General features: G+C 46.1%; 1 protein-coding gene across 1 annotated transcript; it reads left to right on the forward strand.

Annotated features, from left to right (window-relative positions):
* Nucleotides 1–501: 501 nt before the first annotated feature.
* On the forward strand, nucleotides 502–20,403 carry LOC144108486 (sodium- and chloride-dependent neutral and basic amino acid transporter B(0+)-like). Its single transcript, XM_077641708.1, has 8 exons — nucleotides 502–642; nucleotides 1,816–1,950; nucleotides 6,137–6,240; nucleotides 7,391–7,515; nucleotides 8,208–8,326; nucleotides 13,437–13,565; nucleotides 20,073–20,172; nucleotides 20,390–20,403. The coding sequence occupies exons 1-8, from the start codon at nucleotides 502–504 to the stop codon at nucleotides 20,401–20,403; spliced, it is 867 nt and encodes a 288-aa protein (XP_077497834.1).
* Nucleotides 20,404–22,126: the final 1,723 nt, after the last annotated feature.

The following is a 22,126-nucleotide window of genomic DNA, read 5'->3' on the forward strand; positions in this document are numbered from 1 at the left end:
GCCGATTTTCTGGTTATGTCGGCAATAAATTTACGAAGGACCTTTGGATGTTATATACCAAAAAGAAAAAAAGTGAGAAAACAGAAAAGACAGTGCTGATCGAGAATAACTATGGGGAGATAATGAAAATGAATGCTCAAGATTTGTTCCCTCTCATATTTGTCACGACTGTACGCTCTGAAAATGCGCATACTCAAAACAGCAGTAAAATAGAAGAAATTAATGAGGCATGTTTAGATATCGAAACTTAATTTCATGCAGCATAACTTATGGGTCACTTACACATGTGTGTTCCTTCTTAGATATGATAGGCCTCGGATACTGCCCTTACGTAGACGCGCCTCGGTGATTTCTTTTGTTCTGTTGTTGTGTTGATATTTTTTTTTAAAATGGCACGCCAGCTACGTCAAATGGCAGTTTTTGCCACAGTTTGCGCATTGTACAGATATCGCGTTCCGCGCCCGTGTTAGAGCACTCCTGTCGCCTTCACCACGGTTACCGATGCGCAGCAACGTAATGCTGGGACTCGGAAGCAGCGTGCGTGACCTCTGGGGCCTGCGGATGAACACGGTAATGATGTCGGTCGTCCTGTTGACAGGCCTCTTCGCGCTGGTCAGAGACGCATTGCCCAAGATGCGACACGTGAGTTGTACCTAGGCTCTCGGGATCTGGCTAGGGTCTTCACTTGCAAAAAATTCTTTAGGCAGTCTATAGACTATCCGTATTCTAACTGTCTAAGCGAAGTGAATTTTTTACTTCCATAGATTTCTATCTATAAAGTCTGTAGACTCTCTATAGACAAATCCTAAATAACAGTCTATAGGCAATACAAATCCTATAGACAGTCTATAGAGAATCTATAGATTTATGGCCATACACTTTTAGTAGGCTTTTGTCTATACACTGGCTATAGACAATGAATAGACAAAAAGAATTATCTATAGGAAGGCAATGGAGTCTATGGACATCTATAGACTGGCTTTAGACAATTTTATAAGGGTTAGCCGGTCGGCGGATCAAGCCCGGAGGGCATTCACTACGCTTGTAGCATGAGGGATTCTATGGGTACAGAGAGTGACTAAAATTTAATCATCCAGATCCTTCTCCCTCTTTGTGGGGCCAAGAAGCGAGTGTGACGCCTGTGTTGCAACCTTTAACCTATTTACTCGCCCACTACTACGCTGACACGGATCACGCGTCCATTGAGGGCGTTGTTTGCACTGCACCCACTCTTTGATTCACATCGATGGTACTCTCACAGACCGACATAGGAATTCGGTGTGGACAGGAATGTCATTCAAAATTCTTGTTGGCTCGTGGCCTGCGGTATACGTTAGCAAGCAGGGGATGCGACTTACGCTAAACAGTGTGCTCTGTAAAAATATTCAGAAATGAAATACAATTCAATTCAAGTCCAGCTATAATCGCTCAGCTCCGTCTCCTCTGTTTCCACCAGCTTATTTCTGACCATAATTGTGAACTTTTATGGCGCAAGGAAATCTATGGCCAGAAAGCACCATGGCACAAGGTATTTTCGACTTCTCAAGGTGAGGTCAAAGACCCATTTCCCAAGCATTTTATCCGAAATAAGCCGAGCGCCAGACCAGGGCAAAGCTTGTACTCATTGTATCACCAGTTGGTACCCGGCGGCAATGGGGATCGAACCCCACACCTCCCGCATGCGAGGCGGATGCTCAAGCACTTGGCCACCGCTGCGGTCCTACACTAGCTTATTTCTGCTTGTGTGTGTACACTTCTGCGTATGTCATTTTCAAACGATGATTCCGTACTGAATATGACATCGTATTGGTCCAGTCTCTGTACTTTCTGGCTGCTGCCAAGTGTTCCCTGCTGGTTGGGCTCTTCCTTGGAACCATCTTCCGTGAGGGCGCCTTCCGAGGCATCGGCCAGCTGCCTATTTGGAAGCTGGAATCGTTCGCATCTCTGCCGGTGAACGACACGCGCTTCGGACTCTTTTTTTGTTTACTGGGAAAGCGGAGTCGGAAGCAGTTTCGGAATGGTCGCTTAATCATGATTGTTTCAGCGGGTTTCACAAATAACGCTCAAGATTGAAATGTTTCTCCCGAAAAGATATCTCGCGAAATGAAGGCCGTACAGATATCACAAGCTGTGAATAGTGACACCTCGTATGAATAATGGAAAGCTGGAAGTGAGCACACTGAACTCCTATCGTTTTTATGCGAAAGCATCGTTTGACTCATCGGCAACAAAACCCGGCGTTGGCGTTGATCAACAGCAGTGGTCCCAAAAATTCCATATGACGTCAGCATGGTATCAAACAAAAAATAAAAATTCCGAACGTGCCAGAAATTAAACCCAGAACTTTCAGATTGCGAGGCAAGCACCCGCAGGCCGCAAAACCGCGTGCCTTCTTGGAGAACAAAGGTGAATCTAGTGTGTGCGTTGCCTTACGACGGCATGCTAATCAGAAGGTGTATTATTGCAAAGGAAGAGAAAAATAAAAACAAACGAAATAATGTTTTCGCATTCAAAGCACGCAAGAAGCTGTAAGTGCCCTTAGTAATCTTTTTGTTGTCTTTGTGTTTTCAGCGCTTATTTCGTGGCAACCATGGCCGAGCAACGAGCCCAAATAGGTTATGCGGCTTCTAATTCAAAGATTGGGCAAGAATTCGAAGTAAAATAACCCATTTTCTTCATCCATAGTGATAAGAATACTTGATATATGTGATTTAACTTCCCGAAGTGACACACGGGCTGGAGACGCCACAGTGCAGCGGTAAGATTCATTTAAACCACGTGCAGTGCTTTGTGTGCACCGACGTCGCGCAGCACACGGTTATTCTCTGGTCTCCATCGAAATCAGGCTTCCGGGCTAGGATTCGATCCTGCGACCTTGGGTCAGTAGCAGAAGGCCAAAGCGAATCCGCCGCCCTGGAGGTTCTTAATCGTAATGCAACGATATTATAATAGCTTCCAAGCATATTCCCTTCAATTAATGTGCTAAACATGTTCCACAACGCACCCTATGGATACGTTCAAGAGCCTCGACTCCTAATTGGGGAGAATTTTAGGGGATTTCATACGTTACATACTAAGGGACTGATTTTACGCAAGGGTCACGCGTAAAGAACACGAGAGGGTGTCGGCGAAGACTGTTCAGAATTGCCGGTTTTGTGTAGGCTAGCGGAGTTTTGTAAGAAGATTTTAGCTTTGTTACCAAGATGTCATCATCAGCAAGTACAAAGTGGGAGATGAAAGGTGACAAGAATCCGAAGAGACTACTTGAAAGCGGGCTCCTACCATTCATGATCACGTTTCGAAAAGCATTTTGCCATATTATATTTCAGTGAGTTTAGTACGTGATTCCAGAGAACACTTTCCCTTGATACAAAGAATAAATACTGAAGCGCGCATCCCTTTCAGGCCAAGTTGTGACATCATTCTATGTTAAATGCGAATAGCTCAATTATTAATTATAGCAAAGCGACTTTTGCGTAACGCCATGCTTCTGGTCCATCGTCGTGCAAACTTATAACCTTTCGAAACATTCAGAAACTGTATCGCGGTGGAAAAATCACTTCACGATGACAATTATTAAATTGGTAACGTCTGCATCTTGTTCACGATAGTGGTTCCTCTTTTGAAATCGAACAGTGATTCACGTTGCACAGTTGGTAGGCTTGTCTACTCTCCCTAAGGACTCTTCTCTGCAACATCAATTCGCCGTTTTCACAAAACGCGGCGCCCTCTAGCGATTGGGGGTATAATTTATGTGTTGCACAAAAACCGCCTGAAATCTTATTCCATGCTGAAAACAAACGCGTCTGTGTGACCCACGCGCGGACCGCTTCCGCAAGGCACCAACTGAGCGTAGGAAGTGGCAGATGGGTGCTTGCAGTAGTGGTTTGCTTTCAACTTGTCCAGCCAGGGACGTTGAGAACTGCATACAATTTTGCTTCTCAGTAAAAATCTCTCCTATGGCTCTTTCAGGGAAAGTCGATATAGAACTTTTGTCCGTAAAGTTTCGAGACTGATATATTTTCTTCTCTACAAATGATTCCTCAAAACAAATGTTGGTGCGCATGTGTAGCGCCATCTTTTCGGGCTAACCTGAGCAATTTATGTTAATTGCGGTGGCAGCTGCTAGATGGCACTACATGTTAAAAAATACCTTGTCACAAGTCGTCTGTACATTCCCCTGTGAGTGAATGCCGAGAGATGGACGTCCATCTCGAACAGCGTGTAAACATAAAATTCTGTGTGAAGCTTGGCAAGACAGCCACACAAGCGTATGATCTCCTTCGCGACACTTACGGCACCGATACATAATCGCTGGCGCGAGTTTTCGAATGTCACAAGAGGTTCGTTTCAGGGAGAGCGTCGGTGGAAGACGACACAATGCAGGGGCGCTCTTCAATCTCACGGAATGAAACCAATGTGGCTCGGATCAGGGAAATCGTACAGCAAGGCCGCATGATTATATTCCGCATGCTATCAGATGTCCTTGGCATTAGTAACTCAGCATGCCTCCCAATTTTGCGTGAGAACTTGGGGAAACGAAAGCTGAATGCCAGACTTTCACCCGCACTCTCTCACACAGAGCCAGAAGGATACGCCGGCATCAGTGAGCGCTGATTTGCTCTCCGAGGCAGAGAAGGATGCTGCATTCGTCGACAGCATCATTTCCGAAAACGAAACATGGTGTTTTCAATACGATCCTCAAACAAAGAGGCAGAGCGCCGAATGGCGGTCCAAGAGCTCTCCGGCGCCGAGAAAGGTGCGGCTACAGAAAGGCAAAACAAAGGCGATGCTGATAGTTTTTTTAGATGCGAGAGGATTCATACACCATGAGTTTGCCCCACAAGGGCCGACGGTGAATCAGGAGATTTATATCCGCGTGCTCCAACACATGCGTGATGCACTGCGACGCCGTCGCCTTGTCTTATGGGCATCTGAACAATGTAGCCTTCTCCACGATAACGCAAGGCCGCACACTTCTCTCAACGTGACAAAATTTGTCGGTAAGCACCGCAATGCTGTAGTTCCCCATCCGCCATTGCCACCTGACCTCTCCCCGTGCGATTTTTTCCGGTTTCCTTGTGTGAAGAGAGCCCTAAAAGATCGCTTGTTCGGGAACATGGAGGCTATTCAAGGCGCCACGACAAAGGAGCTAGCTGACCACCCTGACAGAAGCGTTTTCCAACTGTTTTCAAGACCTCAAGAAGCGTTGGAAGCTCTGTGTAGACTGCAACGGAGACTATTTATTAGAAGAATGCTGCACGGTTGATTTCAATGTCAAACGCATTTTTTAATGTACTCAGGCTCGCAACTTTACGGACAAAGTTGTATGTCCGATTGCAAAAGACGCAGAAAACTGCTTGCAGATATTTTTGAAGCGAAAAGCTTTACTACGGTACGTAAATCACTCTTCGGGTAGGCAGCACACCGACGTTGAACGACTTCAGCCCAAACAACGATAGCCGTGTATGACCATATGTGGTAGTTCTAATGTCGAACCCCTGACTCCTCACCTTCAGTTGACCTTTGACAGTAGATGGCCCTTGGGTTGACCTTACACCTTAAGAACATCAGATAGGGTGATATGAAGCCAGGTGATTGCATCAGATGGAGGTGCCATAAGACCATGCAATACCGCGTCATAGGCACGTGGTCGTGTATGTATATACATAAAACTGCTGTCGCGAGCCTGTGGAGGAGCTGTCAAGGAAGGGCCTTAGAGGCTTAGCAAGCATGCTTGCTTTTTGCTGAATTCTACGGTCAGCACAGTTAAGCCACTGCCAATTTTTTTAACACTCGATTCAAACGCGTGTCGTGTCGTCGCCATTTGGGAGTCTGCAACGATGCAGCCCAACCTCTGGGAACCGGGCAAAGAAAACAGACTACGCGTTGCAGTTTAATTCGAAATCGGCTGGAGATGGCCACATTTGTACCTAAATTTTTGGCCTTTTCCTGCATATAAATGTTCTGTTTTCAGATAAAGTAGCTTCATCGTCGTTATAAAGTGGTAATTTATCGACACAGGCTAACCTCAGTTTATTGTGAGCATGTAAACTTCCAGGTTCTCGAAGTTGCAACATGCAAGCAATAAAAAATGGGTATAATTGTCCAGTTTTCGTTTCTTATTTTCGCACAGATGTGGCAAGACGTGATCGCCTTCGCCGCGTTCGGCACTGGTCTCGGGGGCTACGGCATCAGCTTCATCAGCGCCCACAATTCCTTCCAGAACAACTTCTTCATGTGAGTGCCTCAGTGGGGCTATGCTCATACAGTCATTGCGCGCTGTTTTACCTTTATGCATTTGCCAGGGGTGGAGAAAAGGCAGTGACTGTGGTGCCACCATCTGCAGTCTTCCCAACCTCTACCGAAATACACACACTAGGAGTACTAGCCGCCACATGTGACCACATGCAACATCGCCCACTCCTTGCCCGCACGTCTTTTATCAGCCATCTAGGGGTGTCCAGACAACCTCACCTTTGACCTTTTGGTGGAACGTGAAGTTTTTGGCTACGATGTACCACTCTGGTTACGATCGCGGCACCTTCAAGCGCGAATAAATTATCTCAGAGATGTCAGTGTAAATAAATAAAAACTGCATGATAGGGAGACTAAGAATTTGGCTGATTGTTCTTGCATAGTTGCAGAAATAGGTGAAAAATACGCACTCCACAGAAGACTCCACTGCATATGACAAGGGCCCTACTCTGTGCCATGGTCTACACCATCTGCCTATGGTCATAACTAGAGGACTTAACTGAGCTTCATGTAGTGTTTTCTCTATCTCTTCTATGTGCTAGTTTTATTTACGTTTTTGCTCCAACCATGTCGTTACTCTGTCCTCGCCAACATCAGCGCTGCCGTCTGCCAAGCATTCCGTTTTGGTACAGCCAGTCCGTGATGAAATTGGCGCCGCAGATCTCTTTACGCCTTTGCGGAGTAACAATGCACGAAGCTTAATACACAAGTCATGGCAAGTCACCGCAGCAGTGGCCAAGTGGTTGAGCATCCGCCTCGCGTGCGGGAGGTGCGGGGTTCGATCCCCAGTGCCGCCGGGTACCCACCGCTGATACAATGGGTACAGGCCTTTCCCCTGGTCTGGTGCTCGGCTTATTTAGGGTGAAATGCTTGGGAAATGGTCTTCGACCCCACCTTGAGAATTTGAAAAATACCTTGTGTCATGGCGCTCTTTGGCCATAGATGCCCTTGCGCCATAAAAATCCATCATCATCATCATCATCAAGTCATGGCATGAAGTTTGCGGCCAGTACTTGCTTTATGTGTTTGTACAGTCATTGTAAAGGAGAAAAGAAAATTTTGAGCTGTCACCGGAAACTCGCATTCCTTTGCTGGAGGCTTTAGTTTATATTTCTATTTTTCTGTGACGCAGAGACCTCGTTTACATCCTGGTGGTCGATGCGCTAACTTGTTTCGGCACAGCGTCGGTCATATTTTTCATGCTCGGCAGCTACGGCCACAAGACGGGCCTCGAGATTGACCAGATCATGGGCAGCAGTAAGTAATGCCGCATTGGCTGGTAACTAAGAGTTCGACGGAAAAAAGCTCTTCGCGAAGACATGCCTCATTACCCTGCCTCGACATAAAGAAACGGAGCTAGAGATGTTGATAGCGAAGTAGAACTTTGAGCTAGTCGGTATTACCTTTTAGAAAGATACTTAGTGCGGAAACAAAAAGAAAAAAGACTGGAAAAGCGCTAACTGGACATCTGGTGGTTTCATTCGCATATCACATTCGAACAAAAACTGCTCAGGTCCAGCCGCACAGATAACGAAGTACATGGAGAGATTGTAGCTGTGGCTGCAAAAAAAAAAGACTTATCATAGAATCCCACGGCACAAAATTACGTTCCGTCACAAATATTGACAGCAGTCCGGCGGTCAGGTAGTAGGCGAAAGACTTCTAAAAGAAACACTTTATTGCGAAAGCTATGCCCTCAAAGAATGAGCTCGGCGGAGGCGATATCAGCAAACAAACACAGTGGTTGTCAAAGAACATAATTCCTGCCGCTATCGGTGGCACTCAGCTTAATGCTTAACGTGCGTCTTAACGAGAGCTATGAAATACAATAAGTGATGTGCCTCTCAGCCCCGCTACCTTATTATGCAGATTTGCCGAGTCTGTCTTGAAACGAATGCTGGGCATTCTCAAGCTCGCTTTCTCTGTCTCTCGCATTCTACCCTGCGCAGACGTCGTTCAGGACTTGGCCTTTATTGAGATTCCACAGGCGCTGCTCTCGACCGAGACGACCGGCGCTCTTCTGGTGTTGTTCCTCCTATTTCTCGCCTTCACAGGGCTCGGACCTTTGGTATGTGGCGCCCCTCTGAAGGCATGTGCCTCAAAAACCTATACTCAACTTGTTTCAAAGACACAGATATAATTCTTGCTTATTTCCAAATGTTGTATTGGGAGTGGCGCGAGAAACAACCCGACACTTTTCGTGGCTTTAGAACGTTAAGATATAGACAAGGCGCACACATGCTATTGGCGAGCACGGCAGAGATCGCATGTTATATTACTCAGCATGAATACATTGGTTGAGCAAAGAGCTCTGTGGTGTTAGACTTAAGCGAACAGACAAACAGTGCGTGTCCGGAGAGTAAAGCTCTGGTCGTTAAATACTACTGAGATACATAAATCGGGGCACATGCAATGATATAACTAGTGGCGCTGAGACTGAGCAGAATGCTGCTGCCTCCTGGAAACGCCAAAAGTGGAGCCTCAAAGGAGTAGTCGTCCGGCAAATAGCAGCAGTGTTCCTAAGGGCGCAGGTACGTTTGATCTAGTCACATATAGCCTAGAACATTCTTGGATATACGGTTTTTGCAAACTAACTAAGCAGCTCTGACCGCTGCAATCGCTACAGGAATCCTTGTGCCATTCAAACAAAGATAGCAGCGGTGCAGGTTCAAGCCATGCAGGCCGTGTTATGAGCCGCCGTGACCTAGAGGCCGAATTGCCAGCTGTCGCCGTGAGCCCGTTCCAAGGCAGACCGCTTATTGTTCTGAACGACGCTCCCTCCACATCGTTTGCTGTCCCAACTTCTGTAGAGTAGGCATACTCATTAGCAAACAGGGCACATCTAACCACTTTGACTTACATCCGCATTTCACCCCATCCCAGCTATCACCGAAATTTGTTTGGCCACAAGCGTGAATGTCCGGTGAATTTTTTGTCCCTTCCTTACTTCATTCACTGTTAATATGTCCACTCGTAGTGTGACATTTGCCAAGCCTTTCGTTCCCTTTGCTCACAATTTTTTTTTTCTTACAGTGAGCGCACCTCTCTTAAGTGCGCCAGCCCTCCATCTCCCCTTTGAGCGTGGTCTAAATGCACTCAACTATTCTTTGTCCGGCAAACGAACTGTGTATCAACTCAGCTGCAGTGTTCTGTGTAAACGATGTAAAGAGGAAGAAATTGAGAACAGCGATATCTGCATCAACCTCCCGTGCAGCGTGAATTGGTACCTCTGCTTGCCTAACTCGTTTTACGTGCTTCATGAGGATTGGTACCTCGCCGAGCTGAAAAATATACCAGGCAGTGAGCATTTTCTTCACAGAACATGGCGCAATAAAGGTCCCGGATACAACTTTGTATTTATTGGCTGAACCAACAATTACAGGGTTTATGCCTGGCACTTCAAGGTTTGCATTTGTTCCGTGTCAGTCACATTTTGCACAAGCGCTCAAGAAGGCACCTTCACCCTTGCTTAGAAACGCTTGCAAATTTGGGCTTAAATTTGCCATATCGCTTGCTATAGAATAATGTGCGGAGTCAATTGCGAAAATCCCTAAGTCCTATTGTGTTCAGACAGAATGCTCAGTCAGGTAACCATAAAAAAGTGCCTCACTCGAGCTTCACCGGTCTGCTGGCCGCGAAGGTGAATAGCCCCGAGGGAAACATTCTCGTGAATCAAACACCAACGTTACACCTACCTTTAGATGGGCGCGAGAACTGGCAGGAAAAGTAATCTTTTGTTACCTAGTAAAACTACCACATAGAAAGTAATACACACACTAGGGAAGCATTGGTTGAGTTCCACTGCCATTGGTCACGCTAAAGTGAGGCAACAATCTTGAAAGGTCGCTAAAACTACCGCTCATTTTCTTTTTTTTAGTTTTTATCCTTTTTTCTTGCCGGAGTCAATACCATGTTGGAATCTGCACATTCTACTTGACTTCATATTATTTACGTCCAGAAATATCTCTTCAACATCATCAAAATATTTTGCTTGCTAAGGCATGACATGGAGAAGTTCATGAGACATCTTGATAAAAATATTCTACAACGTTAGCTCTTCTCAGATTTTTCCTAATTTTTTCGCCGTCGGCGTCGGCACCGTCCGCATGACACACTGTAAGGGAGACGATAAACAGCCAGTGGCAGGCGCCCTTCTTCAACAAAGCTGATCGCCCACGCACGAGTCTCCTGTCTGAACTGTTAGCGGTTGTTGGCGGTTGCTGCCCCATCTGCCTTGGCATCTGCATGTGCTCGTCGTCTGTTTCCTACAAAAAAAATCCCGTCTTCAAATGGAAGGTTTTCAGACCATGAGCTCTGTAACAGCTCGTTCCCAAGTTATGCGCCATCGGCGTCGGCGCCATCCGCAGCGCAGACGTTGGCTGCTGACGCTTCTGCTGTCGGCTGTGCCAGCCTGTGTATAAGAAACCCGCCCAGACTATGAGCATGGGGCATAGTGCACTAAGCTACGCATGTTGAAAAACGTTCACCTCAGCATCGGAGAGGAGCCGCCTAGTTTAATCCAGAAAACTAGAAGAACTCGTTGCTCTTTCACCATAGCTAACACAAACATTCTTGTTTCACACTTGAAACCATCCTGTGTAATTTTTGACGCATTGTGTCTTATAGCGCGATAGCATTAAGGGCCTCCTTCAACGGAAAACTCGATGTCGGTGTTGGCACTGATGGAGTTTCGAGGAATACGGATTGGTCGAGAGGGTCGCAATGCCACAACCGCACTGCCTCGCGCGGGTAGTTCAAACATAACGCAACGGTTACAGATTACAACAGTGATGACTTTACTGCACAATTCCTCATTGGTTTAAATCATCGTGACCTCATTGCATCACAGCTACATAGTGCCCCTGAAGAAGTAAAAGCAACTGTCCTGAAAACAAAAACGATCCATCCGCGATTCGAACCGGGTACACCGCTTGACCACTGAGGAATGTTCGTTCGACTTGGTTGAAGGGAGGCCTTCTGTGTCTCATGGTAAATCAACAGTAATGATAATAAACACAAAACCAGTCACGATAAAAACGACAAAAAAATGAAATAAAGAACCACGCCCGTGTCTGCGAAATGGCATAAAAAGAGTACCCTAGGCCGCTGAAGCGGGCCCATTAACGCTATCGCGCCGTTCCGTTAAGGCTGAGCTGCTCAGCTTAAGGCCCCTCAAATTCGTATCAGGAAGTGTAGAATTTAGATGTCAGAATCTAGCTCCGCTAGTGCGCCTTCATATTAGAGATGCATTGGAAGAACTCTTTTTATTCCTGGCGTAAAATAGAAAAAGCGCTATACCCATACAAAAAAGTCCTATGAGTGTCTATGGAAAAAGCTATGTCCGTCTATGGCCTTTTATGAACGTCTATAAGCACCCATAGAGGTGCTTATTGCCAGCTATTGAAAAATCTATGCCACTAAAGCTATAGCTTTCGAACCATACAATTGTCTTAAGCTCTCTGTAGAAAAATATATCAGCCTGTATAGACAGCTATAGAGAGAAATAGGAAAGGTCTATAGCTATTTGGGCCAAAATTCTATAGCCGGCCATAGGACACTTTTGTATGGGTAATTGGTTCGTTATAATAAGTACTAAGGCAAAATGCAACCACGCTTTAAGAAATTTATGCGGGGTGTCCTTGGTACGTGAATCCCATCCTGTGCTGTTTACAGTCGTGTGGGTTAGTGTGCAGTAATTTTTTTATTTTGGCAATTTCGGTTAAATAGTAGAGAGTAATTAGATAACTTTTTAAAAATATTCGCTTCGGGAAAACGTCAGTTCTGGTGTTGCGAATCGTCTTGTAAAACCGCAGACTAAAATGTCTACGTCATGGGATAATTTACGCATATTTTTAGCTCGAATTTAAGCACCTGGCGCTTATATTCCTGCCACTGCGAACTCAAAGTGTTTTAGGGTACAGTACTCCGCAGACGAGTAGATATTGTTCATGGAGAGCTAGTCGTGGGGCGCTAAAATAAATACGCTCACATGCGATGATTCTGGTATTCCGCGAAATTTTTTCAGAAAAGCAATAAGACCAATGGTACCTTGCTTCAAATATTTCAGTCTATGGTTTTTCATAAGCATCAATAACTTTCAAATGCTCAGTATTCCCGAAGCATTAATTTGTAATCTCAGCTAATTGGTATTTTAGAATAGAGTAACTCTACAGAGTGAAGAAAATGCTGCAGAGTAGGCGACACGACTGTCAACAGCATTCAGTGCGCTTCACTTACCTACGGCACTCGGTGTTCTTAAAAACCTTGGCGTGCAATGAGCTCGATTACTCGGTACGTAATAAACATATGTAACATAAACCGATTATCAGGACACGGAAGACGCAGTAGTCCCTCACTCTTGCTGGACACGCGAACGGCGCGGTGAGGGAAGGAGTGAAAGAGGGAGAGAACTAAAGAGCAGAGAAAGAGGCCTCGTACAGGAGAGCTGCGGAATAATTTCGACCACCTGGTATTGTTTAACGTGCAGTGACACCACACTGTGCCCTCTGTTTAAATGCCTGCCCTTCATGGGATCTTCCCACAATTGCCACCCGAGCGTGCCCTGTCCAAGCAGCCGCAATCTCTGATGTTGCCGCAGAAGAGCATTTTTTATATTCTCTCATTTTTCGCTGAAATTATTGGCAGAAATCTATAAGTATAGAGCTGTAAGAAAGCAATCTAAACGCATTCGTTTATTGTCAGCTTTTATTTCTTTGGAGAGCTTAATTGTAGCTCGGATACACTTGTACTGAGATGACCACCAGCATGACCGGAATTAAACAACAAGCTAGGAGCAGCTTCTTATTCTGCTTCTTACAGTGTCCACCTCCCCCATGGTTTACGATTTTTCACCGCACTCAGTGGTCAGGATTTGTGCGGTCAAGATTACTTGACACCGTTCTGTAACTTGGAACTTTCTAGGTGCCGTGTATTCAGAATCACTGCTAAGCTCAGCAGCTAACCCTGTTTCATGATATGTTTCGCAAATGTTTGCTTTAGTTCTTTTTTATGTAATGAATACAGATTGTCTCGGCGCAGTGGAATGAATAGCTAAAATGCCCGTCCACAGCAGCAATATTCGAAGAATCGTGATGTATTGCGTGCGGCGTTCTCCGTAGCTTTTACCACGTGTTTTGGCGTTGAACAACGGAACGTGCTTCTCCACGTGCTCTGTGCAGCTGCTCACGACTGAGCTGGTGGTGGAAGTGGTCGGCGAGGAGTTCCCGCACTCTCACGTCAACAAGCGCACGGACCACGGAGTCACGTCGGCCGTCTGCCTGCTCGCGAGCTGCGTCTACGCCACCCTCGTGAATCGCACGGCCAGTTTGGACGCTTTTCCAGGGGGACACATCAGGAATACAAATATTGGTTTAGTCTTTTTATTCGTTTTAGTCTTTTTACACATGCACCCCAACAGAATTCATGTTTTTATATTACCAGTTATGTCCTTCCATAGCGCCTTTTCACTTTCTATTTCATGAAGACTGGTACATGCTATGGCGTCATTTCCAGAAGTGACGCGGATAAGATCCACTATGCTTTCTTAGAAAACAATGATTCACTATGTTGCACTATTCACCTCTAGGGTTCATCACGGGAAAAAGTTTACATCCATCAATGAGACTTTTAAGGGCTGCAGTAATGTCACTGTCATTTCCACTACCCTAAGTTCCGCAAGGAGATATGCCAAAACCAAAATCTAATGTATCGGTTTGAAGTTAACTATTACGCATTCGCCTATTCTGCCCAAAGATTCATTATTCATATTTTAATGCAAGCTCTCCTCCAAGAAACAGGCTAAAGGGTAGATTTGAGATTATAATGACAATCATGAAGAAAAGTTTAGGCAGAGACGTTTAAACACCTTGTGTTGGGCACATGTATTATGTTCAAAGTATATGGGATTTAAACGTGTACAAAACACAGACAATGTCAGTGGAAATATTTAGCCACACACAGGGACAAAAAATCGAAGCTGCGTGTTTTAAGGAAGTTAAGAAATGGATGCGCTATTCTATCTTCTCACCAGAACCTCCCGTAACAGACGAAAGTTTGCTTCCCGCTTACCGTGCTACGATCACATGACGTGCTTGCGGTAAAGTCAACGCTTTTTATTAGACGCAGAAGAATCACAGATGCCGGAAATTAAATACCACTTTGTCACGTTTATTGCAATTCGATTCTTCTGCTAAGTAGAGGTAGGCGTAAAAAATTTGCAATCTACGCTAGCGTGGCAGCTCTATGCGTCAACGTGGTTTTTCCTGTAGGAACAGAAAACGCAGTACCGTTACAGAACGCAAACTTATACCACTACACTCGCTTTCGAAGCCAGTGAATGTAGGCGACTAGGCACAGGAACCAAGGCAGTAGCCGGATAAGCAGATTACGAGACAAGTTAGACGGAGCCATTAGTGTGTGTCATCCTTGTGCTTGCATCACTTCCACTGTGCTGCTTTCATTCTTTAGACAAAGTATATCAACTTGTCATCAGCATCATCATCAGCCTGACTACACCCACTTCAGTGCAAAACCTCTCCCATGTCTCTCCAATTAACCCTGTATTTTGCCAGCTGCACCCACCCTATGTCTGCAAACTTAATCACATGCACCCACCTAACCTTCTGTCGCCCCCTGCTATGCTTGCCTTCTCTTGGAATCCACTCCGTTAACCTTAATAACCAGCGGTTGTCCTGTCTGTCTTCGCATCACATGACCTGCTCAAGCCCATTTCTTCCTCTTGATTTCGACTTGGATGTCATTAACCCTCGTTTGTTCCCTCACCCACTCTGCCCGCTTCTAGTCTATTAACGTAACACCTATCATTTTGCAGCGACAGCTACCTTACGGTAGCATTTGGAGCCTCCAGCGTGGCGGCGCTGCCACCCTGTGGCGGCACTGCCACACTGTGGCGGCGCTGCTATCCTGTGGCTGCGCCGCCACGCAGTCACGTGGTTGGTCACGTGGTGCGGAGCAGCTGCCGTCGGCGCGGCGCCGTGGCTGATCACGTGGGTTGTCATGTGGTTGTTCACATGACCAAGTCCCACCCGACCAGCTGTAGCTACCGCGTCCCTTTAGGTTTATTGAAACCTAAACCACCGCCAATTTTTTTTTCTTTTCATGGCTGGCTGCGTTGTCCTCAACTTATGCTGAACCCTTTTCGTTAGCCTCCACGTTGCTTCCCCGCAGGTGAGTACCGGCAAGATACAGCTGTTGTAAACTTTTCTCTTGGGGGTATTGGTAAACTGTTATTCATGATCTGAGAGAACCTGACATATGCGCTTTACCCTATTGTTATCCTTCTAGTCAATTTCCTCTCATGATCTCGATCAGTTCTCACTAGCTGTCAGCAGCGTAACAACTGCCAACTCCTTTAGGACAAGTGTCAACCCAAAACCTGCGCAACCAGGCAGGAAGAGAAAAACACTACATCGCTGAGTTCACCTTTTCGTTCTATTCCGAAGAGAGGCGGTACAGCGCATTTGGAAGTGCAGGAACAAAAGGTAACCAATAGTGCCGATATTTGGTGTAAGAAGGCATGAGGCAGTGCAAAAAAATCCAAATTTTGAGATGAATAACGACCAGTGTACACGACGACCACATGGACAGGTGATGACAGGCGCAGTAGAATTTCTGGGCGATCAAAAGGAGCAAGAGCTTGGAAAGCTATAAAATTGGTAGCGGTAAATACCAGGCCGAGAATATTCAAGCAAAAAGAATGTAAAAAATTAAAAGAAAATTACAAACTAGCTACAACGTACTGTTGCAGTCATGGTTCATTAAGGTACCGCAATTCGCTTTCTGACCGGTAATCGACAGTGTGCTGGATCGATGAGTCATATCTTAATCTGAAAATATTTTAGGGTTCGTTATAATGGCACGTGATTTTCTGCGTTTTCTTTGCAAGGAGAGGGCATTATTTATTTATCTTATTTATAAGCAAGGATAGTGGAGGGATAGAAAATGGGTATTCACTGACGTGTATGGGACATTTAAGACAGCGCACCCTAAGATGTCCCTTCACAGTTCGGTGTGCATTATTCCACTGCTCCGTGAGCCCTTTGCTAAGACACCTATTGGTCAGGCCAACATATTTCTTACCACTGCTTAGACAGATTTCGCAGACGGCTCCTACACTGCATGCCGAGGACGACAACGCGTGCATAATTGCGCGCTCTGGGTGACAGCTAGCCGAGGCATTAGCGTTATTACACAGCCTTGACAGCTTGCCAAAGGCTGAAAAAGACGGCTGGACTCCAGCTCGTTGCACGGTCTTTTCCTCCGACTGTTCATACGCGAAAGCAGGACGAATCATTAAAGAGTTTTAGTTTCACGTACGTAGAGGCTTCACGTACGTAGAGCTCTTACGGGTAACCAGTGCGCATGCGCAGAACGCAAAAGCTATGCGCGAGTCTCACATACCTAACTGAGATTCAGATTTTTACGTTGCGGTCTTTGCGTTGCTTTCGTACGTAGCGTTGACAAAATGACGGCGCCCTGCCCGCCGCTTCAGAGCGATAACAGCTTCGTCACTGATACCTCGACGCGACATCGTGTTCTAAACTGTTGTATTCGCCTTGATTTGCACATTCTTACCCTTGAATAAAGTTTCAAGCAACAAATAGCTTTTGTTTTTCAGATATAAGGGTTTTTTCCCAGCTGTCAAGCCTAACGAAGCAGCGCTCTGACGCAGTTCGACTGGCCTAATTGGCTTTGACTCGTCTTGTCTTAGAGTGGCTACAGCAGTGTCTTCATCAGTCAGTAGATGGCGCTAGGAAGAACGCGCGGCGACTGCCGCGTACGTGCAACTGAAAGGGTTTGAAGCGACATGCGCGTATGCTACATGGACTTCTCACGTTTCCGTACGTGAACTCTGTACGTACGTGAAACTAAAGCTCTCTATTTTGTAGCGCTAGCAACATTACGGTAGAGTTTCGAGCCTTCAGAGTGACTGCGCTGCCACACCGTGGCTGTGCCGCCACACTGTCACGTAGTTGGTCACGTGGTGCGGAGAAGCTGCCGGCGGCGCTACGCCGTGGCTGATCACGTGGTTCGTCATGTGGTTGGCCACATGACCAAGTTCCGGCCAGCTGTAGCTATCGCGTCACTCCTGGTTTAACCAGAGCTGAACCACCGCCCATTTTTTTTTTAGTAGCACCGATTAGGACCGCACCTCCATCGAATCTCTTTTACTGCACTAGCACTGAGGCTTCATCGCTGCCGAAAAGCCATTGTCTGTCGGAGTGTGCGGTCCCTCTGTGTGTCTACCGCGTTGTGGGCAACCTTAGGTGGCCCACCTGCCACCTAGGTAGAAGGTAGGCTAACTAGGTCCCGTGACCTTGTGACGTCATAACAGCCTACCTGCCGGATTGTAAACGAAATGACTACCATGCCAGGTTATAGTTCAGTTAATGATTGATCACGAGAGGCTGCTAAGGGACAGGAACGTGAGTCGCACAAGCCCCATCGATGACAGCGCCTACCATCGCGGGACAGTGGCGCGTCGGTTAACCGCGGCACCACCGCGCCGGGAGTGGTATGAGGACTGCCAGGTATCTATGAAAGTAGAGAAACCTGGAAACCGAAGATCGAACCAAAAACCGAAATTCCAGCGCACCTAGGTTCTATTTGGCTTAAATACGTTCAGCGACCGTCATTTTTTTATGATAATGCTGGTGAATTGTTATGGCGAAATGGCATCTGCGGCCAAAGAGCACCATGGCAAGAGGCATTTTTGTTTGCTCAAGGTGGTGTCAAAGACCCATTTCCCAAGCATTTCTTCCTGAATAAGCTGAGCACCAGGCCAGAAGAAGTTCGTGCTCATTGTATCACCGGTGGGTACCCGGGGGCACGAGGGATTGAACCCCGCACCTCTCACATGCGATGGGGATGTTCAAGCCGCTAGACCACCACTGCAGTGTGATGTTTTTTTTTTACCTTCTTCAGACGACTTCCTGCCATTGAAATGAGTAGGTGCTCGAATAGTCAGATTAATCGACCCGGGAAGCTGCTCCTTTAAGGTGCGCTTATTGAGTGCGCGTATGACTTTGTCAATACATTTCTGAAAGAGAGGTCCACCGTTCCTCTCCTTATGAAATTTCAGTGAGCGTATTTGTCGGACAGAAGAGGCTTGCTCCCTCTCGGCTCAAACTACTAGCACAGGTGTCCATCGCCTACACCTAATCTGAGATCAAAGAATCGCGAGGATCGGCGCTCTGCTAACTCTTGGGTGAACTCTATTTGACAAAGACAGTGCACGAATGCCGTGATGAGTTCTCGTACCGCAGATTTAAAACAACGCTCGCCACAGTCCATACGATTGAGGTAGCCGTGTACGAATCTGGGCACCTTTTTGAAAGCGGGCCCGACAGAAAGGCCAGCGAGATGTCGTTGTTGATGTCGCATGTTGCAGATGTAATACAAAAATCGAGCTACACGATGCGATGCACAGCCTTTTTTCTGTATATAAGCCGCCGCGGTGGCTGAGTGGTTACGGCGCTCGGCTGCCGGCCCGAAAGACGCGGGTTCGATCCCGGCCGTGGCTGTCGAATTTCGATGGAGGCGAAATTCTAGAGGCCCGTGTACTGTGCGATGTCAGTGCACGTTAAAGAACCCCAGGTGGTCGAAATCTCCGGAGCCCTTCACTACGGCGTCTCTCATAGCCTGAGTCGCTTTGGGACGTTAAACCCTTATAAACCAAACCAAACCATCTTTTCTGTATATCAATGTGCTCTACCTGCGATACATAAATGAATTTGAGGTAACAGCCAACAATTCAAGGAATACACCGTCGAAATGCACAAGGATTTGAAACGTTAAGGATCGGATAAATCATTGAAGCCCTCAGTAATGACATCAGTAATACTCGTTACAGAAGTTTCATGGCGGAAGACAAAGAATATCTTTAATGTCGACCTAAAATGGCCTAAGACTGCCAAAGAACTTTGCATTTAACACAATGTTTTACGTCACTCATTCACGCATCTACGCTGGGTTCGAGACACCCACCATTAATTAGACGATGGGCCAAAAAGAGCTGGAAGAGAAGTGCGGATGAGATCTTGCAGTGACTCGTTGGAAGCTGCAGGGGCTGCCACTGGCAGTAATATTCGAGGCCACTACTTACAGGACTGGAGGCGAATACTCCACTACAACTTTTTCACTGCGGTAGTTGTGTTCATGTTCAGAGAAGACGAGTATGAAAGCATTGCATGCCCTTTCCATTATAATAACAAGACTGACTATCAGGGTTACTTCGCACATTTCGAGGGAAAAAGTGCCGATCGTTCTTTTTTAGGCCTTTTCACACTTAAATAAAGTTAGTTATGCATCTAGATGCAGCGATGTTTGGTTGTCTGGTTTCCTAGTCACTTTTATTCGTTGTCACGGAGAGTGAATGTCATGATTTCGTGCTTTGCTTCAATGGGCCAGTTTGTTATTTACCGCGACCACCATTTCCTTGATCGCAATTAATGCGCATTTGATTACACAAATGCACATTCGTCAGGGCTATTCTCCATTGTCTGAGCTTGTCGCCAAGAAACGTTTGTTCAAAAAGAACGTCGACGAGGGACACTGAAAATTATGCCACCCGTGAGTTCCGTTACTTCGCTTCTGTGTACAGGTGTGTTCATTAAAGAGTTGACTGCTTTTTACCTCTGAATTTATATTCTGGCTGGCGTTCTCCCCACACGGCAATGTGTAAGCAGCTGATTCCTTGCCAGTTCTCGCCGCTATCCCTGAGCTTTTACTTTTCAGCATTCTAATGTGTGCAAGATGCTCCTGTTTGAAATAATAACGATCTTTTCTAACTTCAGGCTGGCCCCTACATAGAGGTCCTGGTTACGGAGTACCTGTATCACGTCGTGGGCTTCGCCAACATCATTGGAGAGCTGCTGGTCGTGCTTCAGCTCTACGGTGAGGTGGAATTAAGCCATTACATCACACGCTCAACAGGAAGGAAGCATTGGCTCCTCTATGTTGTGCCATTGGTGGTGCATGCGGAACAGTATTTTTGCGTATACTTTCATTACAAAGCCTAACAAATGTCAGTTCGCGGGAACGTTTTTAGTTATCTTTTCAAGCCCAAACGAACAAATGTAAGAGAGAACTCTCACTATGTGCTTCTTTCTAGGAGGCTCGAAATAGTAGTCTGAAGGCATCTAAAGTAATACAAAACAAAAACAATATCCAGCACGTAAAGCTTAAAGGTCACGCGAAACAAATGTTAGCCTCGCTCTTACAAAGCAAACCAGCTACTCCAGTGCTTCAGGAAATAAGGTTCGTCACCGCTATCAGGCCAAATATTCAGAGTCTGCTTGCCCTTTTGACGCGGCCGCTGAGTCATACCGCACGTATGTCGTGAACGGCCAATATGCATCGTTCCTCCGTCAACCACGTTCAGTCCTGACAGGGACAAAGTGCGTTTTCAGTGATAGGCATTTGTTTTTTAGTGGGGTTGTACTTGTCTGCTGAGGGCTGCGAAAGGAAACTTATCACAATGAAGCGAGAGGGATGGTTGCATAAACAAAAAAATAATAGGAATGACCGTTGATCCACTCCCTGCATCCGAACATCTTAAACCAAGAAACTGCACCGGTTCTGCGTCACCCCGACAGCAACCAAGTCCATCATTTCTTCTCTCCCTCAGACCCTTTACCACAAACGGCTACCTCCCGTTTCTTTTGCTAATCACTGCATTACATTCGTATGCATAGCGCCCCCTCGTTTTCCTTAATATCCTCCTGTCAGTTAAAAACTAACTGGCCTAACAACCTTGCATTCTTTAGCAACTCTCAACGGTGAGCTATTTGTAATCGTACAGTGAAACTTAGCGGACTCTACTGCCGAAGAGGTGTGCAAGAAACAGGAGCCAGGAAGATATTATAGCAGGCGACTCAATAGTTTTCTTCAGGCGGAGGCCCAACATCATATGGACATGAAAATGCGTTTTCAATGCGGAAACAAGTTTATACAAAAAATGGGGGAAAATCTGCGAATTTTGCTTCTGAAGTTTTTAACCAGTCGTTAAGAACGTCCTATAGCAGAAAGAGATTAGCTGCTCTGCGCAGCGTTTAACGCTCGCATACGGGGCGCAGACGGCGCTTACACCCAGAATGACTCAGTCACTGGACGTTTCTTTTTTTTTCTTTTGCACATAACAACTCCTCATGCTCGTTAAGGCAAGGAAATTCTTGAGGAAAAGCCAGATTTACAAAGTTCAGTGCATTGTGTGGGGAAGGAGTAATGCGCCGTAAGCTGGACCGGAAAATGCAGTGATTTTATACTTACGCTACTCAATATTTACTTCTCTTTGTGACTGACTGAATCTACACCACGCCTACCTTTGCTTCTGGTGACTGCGTACAGCCAAGCGGCAAAAGAGGTGTGTCGTCTAGCCTATTACAAAAATCAAAACCGAGCTAGACGAACTTCGGCAGGAATGAAATTACTATAACATGCCTGCCCAGCTGGATTTTATAGTGCGAGAATCAACCAGCTGGAAATTGAATTCACGATGCCGTCTGCGTTCTTGAGACTGAACACTACATACAAGCGCTGACAATAAGAAAGGAACAGCGAGCACCTTTCGCTGTTTTTCGCTTATGCGCCTGTGGGCCTGTTAGTCTCTGAAAGTTTGGAAGCCAAATTTTTGAAAGCCCTTTGTTTCAAAGTGGTACCATTAATACAATTTGATCCACAGCCCTTCATCTTGCTTCTGACTTGACTGCTGTGCCTGTCTTGAGGATCTTTTCAGCCTGCTACCTTGCCGCATAATCTAGTAACTCTGCACTACGGAATATTGCCTGAAATTTAACCCGTAACTGCTCCAATGCCAGGTCTGGAGCGCGTGGTGATTGACTGCGGCCTC

Source organism: Amblyomma americanum, chromosome 10 (genome assembly GCF_052857255.1).
Source record: "Amblyomma americanum isolate KBUSLIRL-KWMA chromosome 10, ASM5285725v1, whole genome shotgun sequence".
Taxonomy (NCBI): domain Eukaryota; kingdom Metazoa; phylum Arthropoda; class Arachnida; order Ixodida; family Ixodidae; genus Amblyomma; species Amblyomma americanum.